Source organism: Cetorhinus maximus, chromosome 9 (genome assembly GCF_964194155.1).
Source record: "Cetorhinus maximus chromosome 9, sCetMax3.hap1.1, whole genome shotgun sequence".
Classification (NCBI taxonomy): Eukaryota; Metazoa; Chordata; class Chondrichthyes; order Lamniformes; family Cetorhinidae; genus Cetorhinus; species Cetorhinus maximus.
This window is the reverse complement of record NC_135887.1, coordinates 24,976,279-24,996,164: the sequence shown is the minus strand read 5'-3', so window position 1 is coordinate 24,996,164 and position 19,886 is coordinate 24,976,279. Positions and strand designations below refer to the sequence as shown.

The window sequence follows — 19,886 nt, the reverse complement described above, 5'->3', positions numbered from 1 at the left end:
CATCAATGCAGTATTTCACCAAGTGTGGCATCAAGGTACCCTAGCAAAACTGGAGTCAATGGGATTCAGGGAGAAAACTCTCTGCAGGTTAGAGTCATACCTAGCATAAAGGAAGATGGTTCTGGTTGTTGGAGGTCAATCATCTCAGTTCCAGGACATCACTGCAGGAGCTCCTCAGGGTAATGTCTTAGTGCCAACCATCTTCAGCTGCTTCATAAACGACCTTCCTTCCATCATGAGGTCAGAAGTGGGGACGTTCGCTGATGATTGCACAATGTTCAGCACCATTCACGACTCCTCAGATACTGAAGCAGTCCATGTCCAAATGCAGCACGACCTGGACAATTTCCAGGTTTGGGCTGACAAGTGGCAAGTGACATTCATGCCACACAGGGGCAAACAATGACCATCTCCAACAAAAGAGAATTAACCATCAATGGCATTAGCATCACTGAATTCCCCACTATCAACATCCTGGGGGGTTACCATTGACCAGAAACTGAACTGGACTAGCCACATAAATACTGTGGCTACAAGAGCAGGTCAGAAGCTAGGAACCAGCTGTGAGTAACTCACCTCCTGACTCCCCAAATCCACACATCGTCCTGACTTGGAAATATATCGCCATTCCTTCACCAACACTGGGTCAAAATCCTGGAACTCCCTCCCCAACAGCACATGGACTGCAATGGTTCAAGAAAGCAGCTCACCATCGCCTTCTCAAGGGCAATTTGGGATGGGCAATAAATGCCGGCCTAGCCAGCGACACCCACATCCTATAAATGAATATTTTAAAAAACCATGGTCACTGTCAGCTACTTTATCAGACTGACAGTGCAGTGATAATAGTTACTGGAGTGCAGAATTTATTGTCAAGATGTTTCAGGAAAAAATACAGCCTGGTTCTATATGAAATAAAGGAACTTACCCAGGAATGGTACTGAAAGGCAAACCAAAGAATTGAAAATTTAAATGATACAGAGGAAACTTTAATCAGGGTTGGAACTGAACTTGATTACGAATTCCAGAAATTACAAGTGAATGGGAAATGCTGAGTCTATCAGGCAATGGTGATCAACATCTAGAATTCAGCTCATTCACAAAAGGACAGTAACTGCTTTAACATATGCATATGTGAGCCCCATCATTCCTGCAGTGCATTCACATTGCATTCTAGTGACCACCTCACAACACCACATTTTACAGATCCTGCTCCCTCTCTTAAAATCATACCACACAGATCTTTTACCTCACTGCCCCCTTCCTGCTTACAACACATAGATCCCGATCACATTATACAAATCCTCTACCTTGAGTGGTGGTTTCTCCATTGGTTCCGGCCAAGGGGACAACACCTTTATCAACCTGGAAATACAGGACAGCTTAGTCTGAGAAGTATTAGGTTTCAAATACAATATTGATATTTATAATTTGTACCAAATATTCAACAAAACATCTAATTCATTTTTAACACAAGATGTTTGCTAGTTTTTTTAATAAGAATTTTGTACTCTGTTGCATTCTGACTTTGTACACCATTTTGATAGTGATATTTCAGTTCTCTATTTTAAAAAAAAAGCATTCCTCCCTCTGGCTTACACATACATTGTTCGAAGACATGTACAAGCCAGACCTCAAGACTGGTGATGGGTATATTACTGCTTGTGTGACACAGAATTATGTATTGTCTCAGTTATACAGATTATAGTTCCCCACAGAAAGGATTATCCTCAACCCCAGACAGTGAGAAAGACTGCAACTCAGGAACCTGAATCTTAGACAGATTTGATTTTTGTTGGGCATGGGTATCGAGGGATATGGAACAAAGGGAAGTACAGATCAGCCATGATCAAATAGAACAACAGAACAGGCTCAAGTTTCTTTATGGGAGATGGTGGTATAGTAGTAATGTCACTAGGCTAGTAATCCAAAGGCCAGGTTAATGCTCTGAGGACATGGATTCAAATCCCACCTGAGTAACTGGTGGAATTTAAATTCAAATTAAAAAGAAATCTGTAATAGAAAGCTAGTATCAGTGATGGTGAACATGAAACTATCAGCGATTGTTGTAAAAAAAAACCCATCTGGTTCTATAATATGATCCACAGAAAAGTAGTTGACTCTTAACTACCGTCTGAAATGGCCTAGGATGGGCAATAAGTGCTGGCCTTGCCAGCAAGGCCCACATCCCATGAAAGTAAAAAGTAAACCCACATGTAAATTACTTATATTCCCTGTTTTAGTTTGGATTCAGGGAGATTAGATCAGTGAGTCAGCTTCCACTGTTAACATCACTAAATGTCTCATTTATCCAAGCAACAGAATCACAGAAATATGATTTGTTCCCAGTTCACCAATCAACTAATTGTCAGCTTTACAAATTGTTGTTAGCTTTTGAAATATGCATAAGATTTGGGCTGGAAAAGACTCATCTTGTTCCAAACCAAAAATTAGGACTGCTCATCACTACAAATGTGGCAGAGTATGACTTGCTTCTTTGATTTTCTGTCATTTCATGTGGAGAAGTACCTGGCTAAACTCTTGGCTGGATATGTTGGGCCAAGTGACCTCATGCGTTAAAAAAAATCGTATAAACTCCTCCAGTGCAACTCCAACTGGTGTCTTGGCAGACTGCAGGCCAGAAGGCTCAGGGCAAAGGACATTGCGCCTTGGCCAAAGAGAACATGTCCTACATAAACATTCCCAGTGGGTGCCATACTGGCTTGTCTCACCAGAGACAAAATCTAGAATCAGGGGACACAGTCATAGATTAAGGGGTAGGCCATTTAAGACTGAGAGGAGGAGGAAGTTCTTCACTCAGAGTGAACGTTTGAAATTGAGCGTGTTCAAGACAGAAATCAAAAGATTTCTGGAAATAATGACCTCAAGGGATATGGGGATAGCACAGGAAGTGGCATTGAAGTAGATGATCAGCCATGATCAAATTGAATGGTGGAGAAGGCTAGATGGGCTGAATGGCCTAATCCTGGTCCTATGATCCTAAAACCCACCTCATTCAGAGAAGCTGAATGTTTGAAAATCTTTAGAATCAGCCATAAGCATCAATTTGAAATCCAATCCATACACATCACTTGCTAGTAATGAGTTCCGGTTCCCCTTTGCCCAGTCCCCTCCCTCCAGGGCAGGAAGTGCTTACTGTCGCCACTCCCCAGTGAGTTGTCTAATCTTTCGAAGTTTTCAAAGGGATGAACACAAATCCTAATAATTTACCTTGATTCCTACAACAATGTCCTTATCTTTGATCACATTTGCAAAGGGTGTCCCATCATCAGTGCTCTGGTACAAAGTTTCATGGAAGAAGATGACACCTCCGATAAAATTTTTGACTCGGTCATCAGCAGTCAACAGGATCTGCCGGTAGACACGTCGGTTCTCCTCAGTGTTTTCCACGCCAATCTGGTTCAGACGCTTGGCCATGCTCCCTAAGAAAATGTACAGGAAGTTACTTAGTAAAAAGTAAATGAATGGTACTGTGGACACAGAGTCTGGTATAGTACTAGTCTACAGACACCAGGTTCCATTCCAGGCCTGTGCCAAGTTGGTTGATCTCAACCAGAACAACACTGAGAGCCATTGGCCACAGTACCCTGATATAAAGAGAGGGGAAAAAAGACACATAGCCACAATTATATCTTCTGCTGGAAGGTGTACATCAGGTGAGGACAAAAAAAAAATAAATCAGGCTCTGCTATGATACCTCCTAAAGTCACCATCCAAAGCTCACCTTCTCAGCTCACAAATGACGAATGGACAATGTAATGGCATGAAAACATAGCCCAGCAACGAGGGAATGTGTTTTAGGAGATGAGAAACAACAAATACAGATACCCTCCACCTCAAATGCTCAAGAGTACAGAGAGTGTGAGAAATTGATTTTTTAATATATATTTGGGGAATATTGTGTTATTCTGTGAAAAGGCTGTTTGTGTATGATTTAATTAAGCTGGGCAGAGATTAATAGGCGACAGGTTGTCTGGGAGGTTGAAAACATGAAAATGATAAGAGGTGTTAGGTTTGAGGTACAAGTGAATAGGTTAGATCTAACATTTGCATTTTAGATAAATGGAGAGTTTGTTTGAATATCAAAGGGGAGTCAGGGGTATAAAGAGACATGTTTGCATCTTGCAGGAGTTCCATAGGTAAACAGAAGGGGGGATATTATATTTTATTGACCCAAAAGCAAAGACAAGATGGAAACATGAAAGATCTTGTATTTGAAAGGATTTGAATTTCAAAAAGGTGTGAAAACAATGGAACCAAAAATGAAAGTGGAAAATATGGTATTTTAGAGTTACTGTGGAGAGCTTAGGGGAACTGTTGCTGTTTGAGCTGTTGAACTGGAGGCGTGAGACATAGCAGCTGGAGCTATGGCTGAGAGAGGATACAGTTTGAATCAACCATCCAGTGAAGCCAGAAAAGTCTTGGGTTGCAAAAAGCAGTTTTATTCTGAAGTTTAGATTTTCACAGCAGAGTGAATGAGAGTTACAGGATATGTAATATGCTTTTATTGAAGCTACAGCAGTTTGCCTTAGGTAATATTACTGGATTTTCTATAGTTAAAACATCTATAAGGGAGTGTTGCCTGGAAGGTGGTTACTTGTGGGTCTGACCAAGTAGAGTCTTTTTGGGAGAATGTTTTGTAAGATGAAATTTAACTGTGTATCTGTAATTTTTTGTGCTTAAGTTTTCTTTTATTCTTATTAATAAAACTTTTATTTTTAATTTTTTTTAATCCCAGAAGTATTACTGGACTTCTTGCTGCTGAGACCAGTATGCCCATTCTCATTTTCAGAATACAAAAAAAAAGGGGATGGTCCGTAAGCCAAGTTTCCCTTTGGTATTTGGTTTGCACAGCAATTAAAACCAGCTTTGGTCATAACAAGAGGCAGTTGCAGGTACTAAATAATAGTTTGGTCCTATCTATGGAAAAACACACCACAGTTGAAAGTACTCTTTTGCACAATCATGATTCCCTGCCATTAATCCAATGTTAAATTTTTATGTTTCAAACCTTAAGCTATTGATATGTGCAGGGCTGTCTTGCCTTTAGCTACAATTAGAGAAATGCAAACTCCCAAATTATGTTGTTCCAGGAGGGTTTTGTGAACTACCAGATCCACTGGTTCCACTTCTACATTCCCCGATAGAGAAGGGCATAGGCGTGAAAATGTAAACAGGTCAGCAGCGTACACAGTCTCCCTAAACCAACAGTATCAGGTCAAAGCACCAAAGAGAATTCTGATTAAAAGCACATCATCATTAACTGCACGTATCTTTACAGTGACTTTAGAGCACAGATTCTTCTGAAAGACAGCTCACTACCCAAAACAGACAAAAAGACTTCATATCTGTTAACTCAGAAGCTGCAGTTCATGAATGCAGTGATGTGTTATTAAACTCATGTGACGGTTCAGCCAAGGACACTAGACCTAGGTCTCTGGATTCAATGTTCATTGATGGCAAAGGGGTGTATGTTGTTGAATACATTGGTTTGCCCAGACGGGATACCCACCCATTTAACATGCTATGGACCAGGAAGGGGTTCCTTGAAACTGGACAGAGACTATGAGGTGGGGGTATTCATTTTATGAGAATTGAGAGAGGGAGCCTTTTGTACTGATGCTCTGCTCCTTGGTCCATCTTGTAATTTTCTAGCCTCGTTTTCAGTCGCAACAAGAAATCTGTTAAATGTGCACCCTGCTTACACACATTGAGCTGGCATTTAAGCAGGCATTCATACACGTATAAAGAGAGCTAGGAACTCAAGGCTAATTCTCTTGTGCTATCCTCCTCTTACCACCTCTCCCTCCCCCCCACCAATAACTCAAGCAGGAAACCAAAAGGCAGCAGACACTAACCCACAGACTCATCAGCAGCTAGAATGCCCTTGCCAGGGGAGGTGATCTTCAAAGCGATATCAGACAGCTCCTTCTTCTGGGCAGGGGTGAGTGCAGGAAATTGGTGCGTCATCTTCTAACGGTGTGTGTGTATGTGGCCAAAGCTGTAAGAAAGAAATGTTTAAAAAAAAAATCACGTCACTCCCATATCAGCATATTAGTAAATTGATGCAGAGCCCATTATCCTTCCCAGCTTCCGGCAATAATACTGAAGACTTGTGCTCCAGAGCTTGCCGTGCTCCAAGCCAAGCTGTTCCAGTACAGCTATTACACTGGCATCTACCCAGCAATGTGGAAAACTGCCAGGTATGTCCTGTGCACAAAAGGCAGGACCAATCCTGCCAATTCCCACCCCGTCAGTCTACTCTCCATCATCAGTAAAGTGATGGAAGGGATCGTTAATAGTGCTAGCATGGCAATAAACTGCTCACTGATGCCCAGTTTGGGTTCTGCCAGGGCCACCCAGCTCCTTACTTCACTACAGCCTTGGATCAAACATGGACAAAAGAGCTGAACTCCAGAGCTGAGGTGAGAGTGACTGCCCTTGACATCAAGGCAGCATTTGACCGAGTGTGGCATCAAGGAGCCCCAGCAAAACTGGAGTCAATGGGAATCAGGGGGATAACTCTTCACTCGTTGGAGTCATACCTGGCACAAAGGAAGATAGTTTTGATTGTTGGAGGCCAATCTGTCCCAGGATATCACTGCCAGAGTACCTCAGGGTAGAGTCCAAGGCCCACCATCTTCAGCTGTTTCATCAATGATCTTCCCTCCATCATAACATCAGAAATGAGAATGTTTGCTGATGATTGCACAATGTTCAGCAATATTTGTGATTCCTCAGATACTGAAGCAGTCCATGTCCATACGCAGCAAGACCTGGACAGCATTCAGGCTTGGGCAGCTATGTGACTTAACTTGTCACTTAAGTGCCAGGCAATGACCATCGCCAACAAGCGGGAATCTAACCATCTCCCCTTGACAATCAATGGCATCGTCATTGCTGAATTCCCCCACTATCAACATCCTGGGGTTACCATTGACCAGAAACTCAACTGGATCAGCCATATAAATACTTTGGCTGCAAGATCAGGTCAGAGGCTGGGACATCTGCAGCAAATAACTCACCTCCTGACTTTCCATGGCCAATCCACCGTCTACAAAGGCACAAGTCAGGAGTGTGATGGAATACTCCCCACTTGCCTGGATGAGTGCAGCTCCAACAACACTCAAGAAGCTTGACATCATCCAGGACAAAGCAGCCCACGTAAGTGGCACCACAAACATTCACTCCCTCCACTACCGATACACAGTAGCAGCAGTGTATACCATCTACAAGATGCACTGCAGGAATTCACCAAGGCTCCTTAGACAGCACCTTCCAAACCCACGACCACTACCCATCTAGAAGGACAAGGGCAGCAGATAGATGGGAACACCACCACCTGGAAGTCCCCCTCCAAGCCACTCACCATCCTGACTTGGAAATATATCGCTGTTCCTTCATTGTTACTGGGTCAAAATCCTGGAACTCCATCCCTAACAGCACTGTGGGTGTAACTACACCACATGGACTGCAGCAGTTCAAGAAGGCAGCTCAACACCACCTTCTCAAGGGCAATGAGGGAAGGGCAATAAATGCTGGCCCAACCAGTCAGGCCCACATCCCGTGAACAAATTTAAAAAAGTAACTGAATTCAGTTCTGGGCACCACAACTCAGGAAGGATGCATTTGCCTTGGGGGAGGATAGGCATAGTGCAGATTCACCATAGTGATGCCATCGCTTATGAGATTTAAATTATGGAGGACAGGTTCCATAAGCTTGGATTGTATACTTTAGTTTAGATATTATTCTTTACTTTAGATGGTTGAGGGGTGATCTATTGAAGGTGTTTAAAATGATAAAAAGGATTCAATAAGAGTAGAAACAGAGAAATGGTTTCCTCTGAAGGGGAGGGCAGAACCTTAAAATGGAGCTTGGCCATTCAGGAGAGAAATCTTCATTGTTGTCTAAGTGCCATACCAAGTGGCATAGGTGACCATAGGCTTCCAAACTTTCAGATCATAGCAACAGTGGATGACCTTGCTCTTGGTCTGATTAAGCCAGTCTTTAATGTATATCCATACCAAGTGACATGTTGGCATGAGTGGTGCCAAACCAATTCTCGCTGTCGCCTTGATAGGAATTTTTTGTACTGACCATACTTGACAGGGAAAAGGGAAGCTAGAGGGGTTTCCTGTTGCATTCCTCAAGTGTATTAAGGGAACACAAATCCTCTTCCCAAAGGGTCCTCTACCTGGCACCAGCCAGCCTCTGTCCTCAGAGGTCATAGCACCTCCATCGCCAGATCCACCATTGGCCATCACGAGACCATTAGGAGTTTCTACCAGCCAGGCCAGCTCGACCAAGGCATCACAAAAGGGCAGGCCATTCAGATACCCCGCTACCCTGTACGAACCAGTGTCCCCAGAGCATCAGCCTGGGCCTACAGATTGCTAATCCAGTGACATTACCATTATGCCACCGCCTCCCTGGTGAAATCAGGAAGCACTTTTTCTCCCACACAAAGGCTAGTGGAAATTTGGAACTTATTCTCCAAAGTGACTGGATGATGGTAGTTAACTGAAATTTTCAAGTTTGAGACACAGATTGTTACCAGGTATGGGTATTAAGGGGTGTGGATTAAGACAGGTAAATAGAATGATGCAAAGATCTAATTAAATGACAGAACAAGCTCAAGTGGCTGAATTGCCTGCTCCTACTTACTGTTCAAGAACATTCATTGGAAATAGCATGCCCCTGAATATCAGTTGAGAACAGGATCAGGCTCAGACGTGATGTCCTTCCTGGATTAATAACCTTCTAACACTCTACAATCATTCATAAAAGAATCATCTAATCATCTCAACCTTTCATTCTTCCAGATTCAAACCAATATAGCTGCTTCATTTTGCTGTTTACATACTTCCCATTCTACTTGCATTTCTATATAGTGCTTTTATTTTATCTACTTTACAACAGCATTATCTAACAAAACTTGACACTGAACCATGTAAGTAAATTTTAGAATAGATCACTGAAAGCTTGGTCAAAGTAGTTGGTTTTAAGAATGTCTTAAAGGAGGAATGCAAGATGAAGAGGTTTAGAGAGCGAACTCCAGAGCTTAGAGCTCAGGCAGCTCAAGTCAAAGCCACCAATGCTGCAGCAGTTAAAATCAGGGATGTGCAAGAGGCCAGAATTGGAGAACTCCGAGGGTTATAGGGCTGGAAGAAGTTACAGAGATAGGGAGGGAGCGATGCCTTGGGAGCATTCCCTATCCTGGACTTATTACTCTCTCATTCTTATCACTGATTATTTAACCATTTGTTCTCTCCCTCAGCTTGTTCTGTTCATCTGTAATATTTTCCAGTTCTGAAAAAGGGTTCCACACCCAAATTGCTGGTTTGTAATTTCTCAAAAGATTAGGTCTGACCTGCTTAATGCTTCCAGTTTTTTGGTTTTACTTCTGAAGTCTCACCTCCCCTGGTTGGAAGATGTCATAGAGAACAGTGGTGCCGTGGAACTATGACCAAGGCCCCAGAGGACAGCCAGTGCCTGTGGAACTGTGGTCAAATATAGTCACCATCCTCAGGAGAGATGTAGAGGAAAAGGTTCATTTTTAAAAAATTTTAAAAGCTTAATTTCTTCCTCTGCACCCCAATGTTCTGTAGAATCTGTAAACATAAAACATTGTCTCAGCCTAAATTAGAATGCAAGGATCAGGAAGGTATTGATTTTTAACAGAAGTTTGGATTTATATCTTGACTGTAGGGCCTGGAGGCTGTTGCAGTTCTCACAGCCCTTGACAATGGTATTTTCTCTTGTACCCATCACACTCATTTACATTTATTTATTGCCTCTGGTTCCCTTCCCCCTCCCATTCACCACAGTCCTGACTGGCAAAGGCTCAAGCATTGTACTGTGTAACTGAAATCTCCCTCATGAATAAAGGATCACCCATTTTCAACAGGCAGCCAGCATACACACAGATGCTCAGGCAGACATTTTACCTTTTTCCTGCAAAACAGTTTTACCACTGATTCTGGCATTCTTTTGTGTTTACTGAGGAGATGACATAAAGCTGTGCTTTGATCAGCTAAACCCCCATGAAACACAAGCTTACAGTTTCACAAGCGGAGAAAAGAATGAAGTGACCCAGCTGCCAATGGGAAATTACAAGGAATAAAGAGTCAAGAAAATTATGGAAGTGAGTGGGGAAGAGAGAAAAAGGGAATTGCTCACACCAACAGATCAACAACAACTTGTATTCACATTGTGTTCTTAAATTTAGCAGAACATCCCAAGGCACTTCACAGGAACATTATCAAACAAAACTTAACACCAAACCACAAAATTATTTTGGGACAAATGACTAAAAGCTTGGTCAAAGTGGTAGGCTTTAGGGAGTATCTTAGGGAGAGAGAGAGAGATTTAGGGAAGGAATTCTAGAGCTTAAAGCTGCAGCAGGAGAAATGGTAGAGTGATTAAAATTGAGGCTGTGCAAGAGACCAAAATTGGAAGAGCATAGAGATCACCATTAGGATGGGAGAAGATGGCAGAAACAGGCTGTAGAATAATTTGAAAACAAGGGTAAGAATCTTACAATTGAGGCATTGCCAGACTGCTAGCAAATGTAGGTCAGAGAACACAGGGGTGATGGCCGAGTGGGACTTGGGGTGAGTTAGGATATGGGTAGCAAAGTTTTGGCTGAGTCAAATTAATGGAGAGTGGTGGATGAGAGATTGGTCAGGAAAGCATTGGAATAGTCAAGTCTGGGAGCTAACAAAGGCATGGATGAGGATTTCAGCACATGAGCTGAGACAGGAGTGGAATCAGACAATGGAAATAATAGGGAGCTGGTGATGGGGCAGATGTGGTGAGTAGCTCATTTCAGCAACAAATATGCTGCCAAGGTTGTTAACAGCCTGGTTCGACTTCATCCCTCTCCCTAGCAACTGTCTGGAGTTGGTGTCTAGGGAATAGAATTTGTGGAGAAAATACCTTCGGTCTTCCCAATATTTGGAGGATATTTCTGCTCATCCAATACTGGATGTTGGACACGCAGTTTAATCAATTAGAGACACTGGAGGCGGTGAGATAGAACTGGGTGTCATCAGCATACATGTGGAATCAGACATGTTTTTGAATAATGTGACCAAAAGGTAGCATATAGATAGAGAATAGGAGGGAAACAAAGATATATCCTTGGTGAACTCCAGAGATAATGGCGTGGGTACAGGTATGGAAGCTATTGCAGATGATTCTCTGGCTATGAGTGAATAGATAAGAATGGAATCAAGTGTTGGTAGTCCCACCCAATCAAACAGAGGAGAGGCATTGGAGGGAATTGGTACGGTGAACCATGTCAAAGGCTTCAAAGAGATTGAAGAGGAATAATTTACCATGGTCATCATGACAGAGCATGTTGTTTGTGACATTGATAAGGGCCACTTTAATACTGTGACTAACACCCCGAGTAGGATTCAGACAGAGTTGAGATTGACACAGATTTGGAAGGTGAGAGCACATTCAAGGACTTTGGACAGGTTAAGGGAGGTTGATGATGGAATGGTAGCTTGCAAGGACGAGGGTCAAGGGTGAGATTTTTGAGGAGTGAGATGATGATGGCTTATTTGAAGGAGAGTGGTGCAGTACCAGAGGAGAGGTCCTGAGGGCTAGTAAGAGAGAAACTAGATAACAATATTAGCTAACATGAGAGCCAGGAAGGAAAGTTGGGTGGTCAGAAGTTTGGTGGGATAGGATAACAGGAGAAGGTGGCGAGTCTCTGGCGGCAGTTTGAAATGACTTCAAGATCAGTTTCCAACCACGTATCTGTACCATCATTAGGACTGCCTATTTCCACCACAGTAACATCACCCAATTCAGCCTCTGTTCATTTGCTGCTGAAACCCTTGTTGATGTTGTTATCGCTAATCTTGTCCAGCCCCACAACCCTTGAAGATACCTGCACTCCCCCAATTCTGTCCTCTCAAGCATCCTTTGGTTGTCCAGTCCCCACGCTCTGGAATTCCCTTCCTAAACCTCACTGTCTTTCTACCTATCCCTCCTCCTTGAAGATAATTCTTCTTAAACCCAATTTTTGGTCATCCGCCCACCATCTGAAAGACACAAGTCAGAAGTGTGATGGAATATTCCCCATCGATGGATGAGAGCAGCTCCAACAACACTCAAGAAGCTCGACACCATCCAGGACAAAGCAGCCGCTTGATTGGCATCCCATCCACAAACATTCACTCCCTCCACCACTGACACACAATGGTAGCAATGCGCACCATCTACAAGATGCACTGCAGCAACTCACCAAGGCTCCATCAACAGCACCTTCCAAACCCACAACCTCTAGGATAAGGGCAGCAGATACATAGGACCACCACCAGCTGCAAGTTCCCCTCCAAGCCACACACCATCCTGACTTGGAAATATATCCCTGTTCCTTTGCTGTCGCTGGGTCAAAACCCTGGGACTCCTTCCCTAAGAGCACTGTGGGCGTACCTACACCACATGGACTGCAGCGGTTCAAGAAGGCAGCTCACCACCACCTTTTCAAGGGTAATAAGTGCTGGCCTAGCTGGCCGTGAAAGAATTTTAAAAATCTGCCCTTATATCTGTATGGCTCGGTGTAAAAATGTTGTTTTGCAATGCTCCTGTGAAACACCTTGGGATGTTGTATTTATATTGTGCCTTCAATATAAGTCGTTGTTGTCTCGTGGACAAGGTTAGATCGGAGAGATCATGAGTGTAGGTAAGAGAGAAACCACGATAAGACCATAAGACGTAGGAGCAGAAGTAGGCCATTTGGCCCATCAAGTCCACATGGGTGTACCTACAAGAAGGCAGCTTCACCACCACTTTCTCAAAGGCAATTAAGGATGGGCAATAAATGCTGGCCTAGCCAGCGATGCCCACATCCCAAGAATGAATTTTTTAAAATGCAGAAAGGGTGATTAATATTAACCAATTCCAGCTATCATTGCCTCAATTCATTGTCTTAAATTGCCCTCGTCACCAGCAACAATTCTGTACCTACTAGGATTTCACCTGTGCAACACAGCTCAGAATGCTCTCCAAACAACTGTTAAATTTGTAGAACAATGTGGCTTTGTTCAAAGTGAGAAGGCATGGGGTGGGGAAAAAGATCAAAGGGCTAGGAGAGAAATGTCTTGGGGTGCAGCAGGCCATAAAGAAGGTAAATGGTATGTTGGCCTTCATAGCGAGAGGATTAAAGTACAGGAGCAGGGATGTCTTGCTGCAATTATACAGGGCCTTGGTGAGACCACATCTGGAATATTGTGTGCAGTTTTGGTCTCCTTATCTGAGGAAGGATGTTCTTGCTATAGAGGGAGTGCAGTGAAGGTTTACCAGACTGATTCCTGGAATGGCGGGACTGACATATGAGGAGAGATTGAGTCGCTTAGGATTATATTCGCTGGACTTCAGAAGAATGAGGGGGGAATCTCATAGAAAGCTATAAAATTCTAACAGGACAAGACAGGGTAAATGCAGGAAGGATGTTCCTGATGGTGAGGGAGTCCAGAACCAGGGGTCACAGTCTGAGGATATGGGGTAGACCATTTAGGTTTGAGATGAGGAGAAATTTCTTCACCCAGAGAGTGGTGAGCCTGTGGAGTTTGCTACCACAGGAAGTAGTTGAGGCCAAAGCATTGTATGTTTTCAAGAAGGAGTTAGATATAGCTCTTGGGGCGAAAGGGATCAAAGAATATGGGGAGAAAGCAGGAGCAGGCTATTGAGTTGGATGATCAGCCATGATCATAGTGAATGGCGGAGCAGGCTCGAAGGGCCGAATGGCCTACTCCTGCTCCTATTTTCTATGTTTCTATGGGCCTGGGAGTCTCTGAATGAATCAGAGGAGACTAGGAGCATGTGTAAATGAAGCTATATCAGCATGCTTCGAGGTGGCTAGCAGGCCTGGGAACCCGCATGGAAAATCAGCTCATCTGTAGTTATTTACATAACTGATTGTAAAATTAGCTGGGTTTGCTAATACCAAGCCTGTGAAGGAGAAGGGCAAGGTATCGCAGATAAAAGTACTATGAAATTAGGAAGTTGGGTCTGCAAATTGCAAATATCAATTAAACAAATACAAACTTATGTGATAGAAATAAATCAACAGAAATAAGCTAAACATTACAGTCACTGTTCTAACGTAGAGGCACAGCTGCCAAATAGTCCCACAAATAGAAGATAACACCGACGAGATCATCTGTTTTACTAGTTGGTTGAATAATTATTGGCAAGGATATTGTGGAGAATCCCCCTTTTCTTCCCCTTGAATTCTTTTACATCCATCTGAGAGGGCAGAAGGAGCCTCAGTTTAAGGTATTACCTGAAGGATTGCCCCTCCAGCACCAGAGTACACCCTCAAGACTGCCCCCCTGGCAGGGCAGTACTCCCTCAAGACTGCCCTTCCAGCAGATGTTATTTGGTCAGAGAGATAAACCTATGCAAAGCCTGGTCCAGTTCCACCAGAAGGACTGGTTAGTTTGTTAACCTACTCATCAGTTTTTGTCAGTGGTGGTTTGCCCTTGCCTTCCACTCAGGGGCAGAGGTAGATCCCAAGCCTACCTCAGCCAGAACAGGAATTGAATCTGCGCTGTTGGTATTATTCTGAACGACATGCTAGCTATCTAGCCAATTGAACTAATTGGCCCCCACTTGTTACCCTACTACAGTATGAGTATCCAAGGCCTTGAGCTATTTGATTCTACTGTGTACAGATAATGTGAAGTGCTAAAATAGTTTGGTCATCGAACTGTACAAGGCAGCCATGAATAGATCAATTATATTTAACGACTTCTTCACAGCGGGCAGTGAGCAAATGGGGCAGGCTACCAATGCAACAGACTGAATTTGCAGTACAATCACAAGGCAACGAGACAGATATTTGGCAGAGAAAACTGAGAAGCAAGTAATAGTCTACGGTATTTTAACAATTCTGGACAGGCTAGACAGACTGTGATAGTCTCCTTGCTATACATTACCCACATTCCTACCTTAACTAGTCCAATACATTGTGTCATTACAGTACCACAAAACTATTCAACTTCACCAAGATCCTGTGGTAACTGCATTAAACAAAAAGGGCATCTTGTCACCTCATCTATCAGAGCCTTCCTTCTCCCTATCTTATCTCAGTGACTGCTCCGCAGCTGACTGCAGATATCCTTGTGGTTCAGATGCCAAAAAGTGCTGACGTGCGGTTTAGCCATTGCTGATGTCTTCTTCCTACACTTCATCTTCACTGACTCTCAAGGTCATGGAGTTAAATAAGCAATATGTTGTCTGGAGCATTTGGAACTTGTGCTCCATCCATCAGCAACAACAAAGCAAGGGGAAAGATAACAGTTACTGATCACGCATTAATTTGCACAATATTTCCAAAAAGGTCCTCACCACTTCCAGTATAGATGAGAAAACATTAACAAGCTGATATTTATGTTTCTTAAACCAAGAGAATTTGCAGAAATGTCCATACCTCATGTAACACCCCTCAATCCAGTCCAACTGCCAAAAAAGTCTCAGGCAGACCACATAAAGCTTGGGAAATCAAGTTGGCTGGGGCAGCAAGGACAGCTATTAGCAGGGAGATAATACAACTTAATCAAGTCACTGTAGGAAATTTATTCTATATGTAACCCTTGCTGTACCTGGCCTGGGAGTGTTTGATGGGGACAGTGTAGAGGGAGCTTTACTCTGTATCTAACCCCGTGCTGTACCTGGCCTGGGAGTGTTTGATGGGGACAGTGTAGAGGCAGCTTTACTCTGTATCTAACCCCGTGCCCTGGGAGTGTTTGCCAAGACTCTGGGGGTGACCTCGTTCCACCACAGGGGCATCACACGCAAGAGCAGTGTTTATTATGCACAATTCACTCTGCTCGTTTCTCATAATGATATTGTGGAAAGGACTTTAGGTACATTGGGAGATTTCAGTGTGGGTGATGTGTTCGGTAGTCTGCTGGTCTGTCTGCGTCTCTGTCTTCAATGGCCGACTCAGTTTCATCTTTAATCTTTAAAGTCAAAATTCGTAAGCATTAACATTATGAATAATTAACTATCACATTAAATCGAAACACTAGCCAGAGACCCACAGCCACCGAAAGTAAACCATTTTAAAGGCATTCCCTTCTCTCAACAATATTAAGTTAAACAGCAATTATTTAAAATTTCATTGAAACCACTCCAGACTGAAGTGCGGGGTCTACTACCAGTAATTAATTCGACATCAAACGCCGCTTGTAGACCGGTAACAGATACACACAGGACCCCCCAACCCAGCCTTTCTCCTCGCCACCGCTTCAGTCTGCTTCTCACCAAAAACGACTCCGTCTTCTCTCTGTCCCTCTCTGTATCTGTCTGACTCTCTCACTCCAACTCCGGTTCTGCTCCGTGCCCCCAGCCAGATTAGCCCTGAATGCGGTTTTCCACGCTCCGCCCTTGGTTTAATAAAGCGATTGTGATGCCGCAGCGATACGTGACTGGCGCAAACTCCGCCCAGAGCCGCGGCGGCAGAGAGGAAGAGAGACGATACACACCCACAAACCATCTAATACACACAGTTAAACCCACCTCTCAACCCATCAAATTCGCACCTTAACTTATCCACAGCAAGCCATTCAATGGGCCCACAAACCAGCCAACAAGCCCACCAGCAAGCCATCCAACAGACACAAATTCACCCCAAACCATCTGACACCCACAAACTTACCCTAAACTGTCCAGCATCCATATCCGCCCCCAAATTGTTCAACACAGACAAACCACCCCAGACCATCCAACAAGGGATATGCCTAAACCATCCGAGACAGGGATACCCCCCAACCATCCGAGACAGGGATACCCCCCAACCATCCGAGACAGGGATACCCCCCAACCATCCGAGACAGGGATACCCCCCAACCATCCGAGACAGGGATACCCCCCAACCATCCAACACAGGGATACCCCCCAACCATCCGACACAGGGATACCCCCCAACCATCCGACACAGGGATACCCCCCAACCATCCGACACAGGGATACCCCCCAACCATCCGACACAGGGATACCCCCCAACCATCCGACACAGGGATACCCCCCAACCATCCGACACAGGGATACCCCCCAACCATCCGACACAGGGATACCCCCCAACCATCCGACACAGGGATACCCCCCAACCATCCGACACAGGGATACCCCCCAACCATCCGACACAGGGATACCCCCCAACCATCCGACACAGGGATACCCCCCAACCATCCGACACAGGGATACCCCCCAACCATCCGACACAGGGATACCCCCCAACCATCCGACACAGGGATACCCCCCAACCATCCGACACAGGGATATCCACCAACCATCCGACACAGGGATACCCCCCAACCATCCGACACAGGGATACCCCCCAACCATCCGACACAGGGTTACCCCCCAACCATCCGACACAGGGATACCCCCCAACCATCCGACACAGGGATACCCCCCCAACCATCCGACACAGGGATACCCCCCAACCATCCGACACAGGGATACCCCCCAACCATCCGACACAGGGATACCCCCCAACCATCCGACACAGGGATACCCCCCAACCATCCGACACATGGATACCCCCCAACCATCCGACACATGGATACCCCCCAACCATCCGACACATGGATACCCCCCAACCATCCGACACAGAGATATCCCCCAACCATTCAACAAGAGATATTCCCAAACCATCCAACAAGATATACTCCCAAACCATCCAACGCAGTGATACACCTTAACCATCTGACACAGGGATACCCCCCAACCATCCCACAAGGGATGCACCCTAACCATTCAACAAAAGATACTCCCAAACCATCCGAGACAGGGATACCCCCCAACCATCCAACAAGAGATACTCCCAAACCATCCATTACAGGGATACCCCCCCAACCGTCCAACACAGGGATACCCCCCAACAATCCAACACCGGAAATCCCCCAAACCATCCAATACTTGAATAATTGAATTTTTGATTAAGTAAAAGAGATGAGGGGAAAACAACGGATGTTGTCCATATGCATTTTAAGAAAGAGTTTGACAGAGTACCAGGGAAAAAAATGGTTAACAAATCTGATGCTCCTGGAATAAGAGGGTCTGTGTTAGCTTGGATAAGTATTAGCTCAGGGATAGAAAACAGCAAGTCATGGTAAATTGGTGTTTTTCAGATTGGAGAATGATAGAAGTGTTACCGAAGAGACAGTGCTAGGACCATTTTTTAAAATTTATATATAAATTACTCCAATATTGGAAACTCTCTCTCTTCAGCTTCTATGCCCTGAGAGGGCATTGGTGATCATGGGCTTCAATGATAATTTTACTCTAGAGGCATGGATCATCTTCATTGGTGGTACATTCATCCAGTTTGTTAGGCTCTTTAAAAAGGTCATTCATTGTCTCCCTTGATCTCTTTTACCATCTATCATTCCCATCAGCACCAAAATCGTGACTTCTTGTTACGTGCCCAAGAAATTCCAACTGTCTCTTCTTGATCTTGGTCAGCAGAGTTCTTCACTGCATTGTTTCACTGATCGCCCAACACTCAACTTCATATGTCAAAATTGGTTTGATGTAGCATTCCAGGATTCTGAGTTTTGTGTTCATGGCTAATTTTGAGTTGATGATAATCTTTTTTATTTTTTGAAATCCATCTTAGGTCATTCCAATCCTTCATCTTATTTCTTGGTCACACTTTCCATCCAATGTTGACATACTTCCTGGATAACAAAATTTGTCTACCTGTGTGACCTTTTCATTCTTCCCTGTGGTCTTACATTCTGGAATTGGAATACAGAGTAAAATTTCAAAATTTGCTGATGATATTAAACCTGGAGGTGTGGCAAACAGTGAAGATGATACAAACAAACTGCAACAGGACGTAGATAGGCTGGCAGAATGAGAAGACAAGGGCCAGATGGAATTTAATATAGAGAAGTGTGAGATGATGTATTTTGGCAGAAGGGATAGGGAGAGGCAATGTAGCCTTATGCAGGAACAGAGGGACCTGGAGGCTCATGTGCAAAGATCTTTAAAGGTGGTAGGACATATTGAGAAACTAATTAGCAAAGCATATAGAATATTGGGCATCATAAAGAGGTAGAATACAAAAACAGGGAAGTTATGCTGAACCTTTATAAATCTCTGGTTAGGCCACAACTAGAATGTTACGTCCAGTTCCGTTCACCACACTTTAGGAATGATTTGTGGGTCACAGAGAAGTTGCAAAGGAGATTTACCAGAATGATTCCAGGGATAGGGAATTTTAGCCAAAAGTTTCAGTTAGAGAAGCTGGTGTTGTTCTCCTTGGAGCAAAGACAATTGAGGGGAGATTTGACAGAGATGTACAAAGTAATGGCAGGTTTAGATAAGGTAGACAAAGAAAAGCTGATTCCCTTAGCTGATTGTACAAAGAATAGGGACAGAGATTTAGGTTTTGGGCAACAGATGCAGGTTGTGGGGGGTGGGTATGTGAGGAAAAACTTTTTGATGCAGAGAGTTGTAATGATCTGGAGCTCTATGCCTTGGAGTGTGGTGGAATCAATGACTTCAGAAGGAAATTGGATATGCAGTTGAGGGAAATAAACTTGCAGGGCCACAGGGATAGAGCAGGGGAATGAGATTGACTGGATTGCTCTACAGAGAGCTGTCATGGACCTGATGGGCTGAATGGCCTCCTGTGCAGTAAATGACTGCATGACATGAAAAACACTCTACACTTCAAATCATCTAGAGTAAAGTTGCTTTTTTATGGCATTCAACATCCAATTGGCTTTGTTGATGCTGCTGTGTATTGGTTGAACATTTTGAGTGTTGGCACTAAGTCTCTTTCAACCTTTAGCTTTGTTATTTCTGTACCATTCATGGATTCCATGCG

At 43.9% G+C, this 19,886-nt stretch overlaps 1 protein-coding gene across 1 annotated transcript in view; it reads right to left on the bottom strand.

Moving 5' to 3' along the window:
• Positions 1 to 16,434, bottom strand: part of aldocb (aldolase C, fructose-bisphosphate, b) — a 34,925-nt gene extending 18,491 nt beyond the window's left edge. Inside the window, exons 1-4 of the mRNA XM_078548308.1 lie at positions 16,310 to 16,434; positions 5,880 to 6,022; positions 3,232 to 3,443; positions 1,311 to 1,365 (exon numbers count right to left, since the gene is read on the bottom strand). Coding sequence (XP_078404434.1) covers positions 1,311 to 1,365; positions 3,232 to 3,443; positions 5,880 to 5,991 — 379 coding nt within the window. The 5' untranslated portion in view covers positions 5,992 to 6,022; positions 16,310 to 16,434. The remainder of the gene's footprint in view (positions 1 to 1,310; positions 1,366 to 3,231; positions 3,444 to 5,879; positions 6,023 to 16,309) is intronic.
• Between the last annotated feature and the right edge of the window lie 3,452 nt (positions 16,435 to 19,886).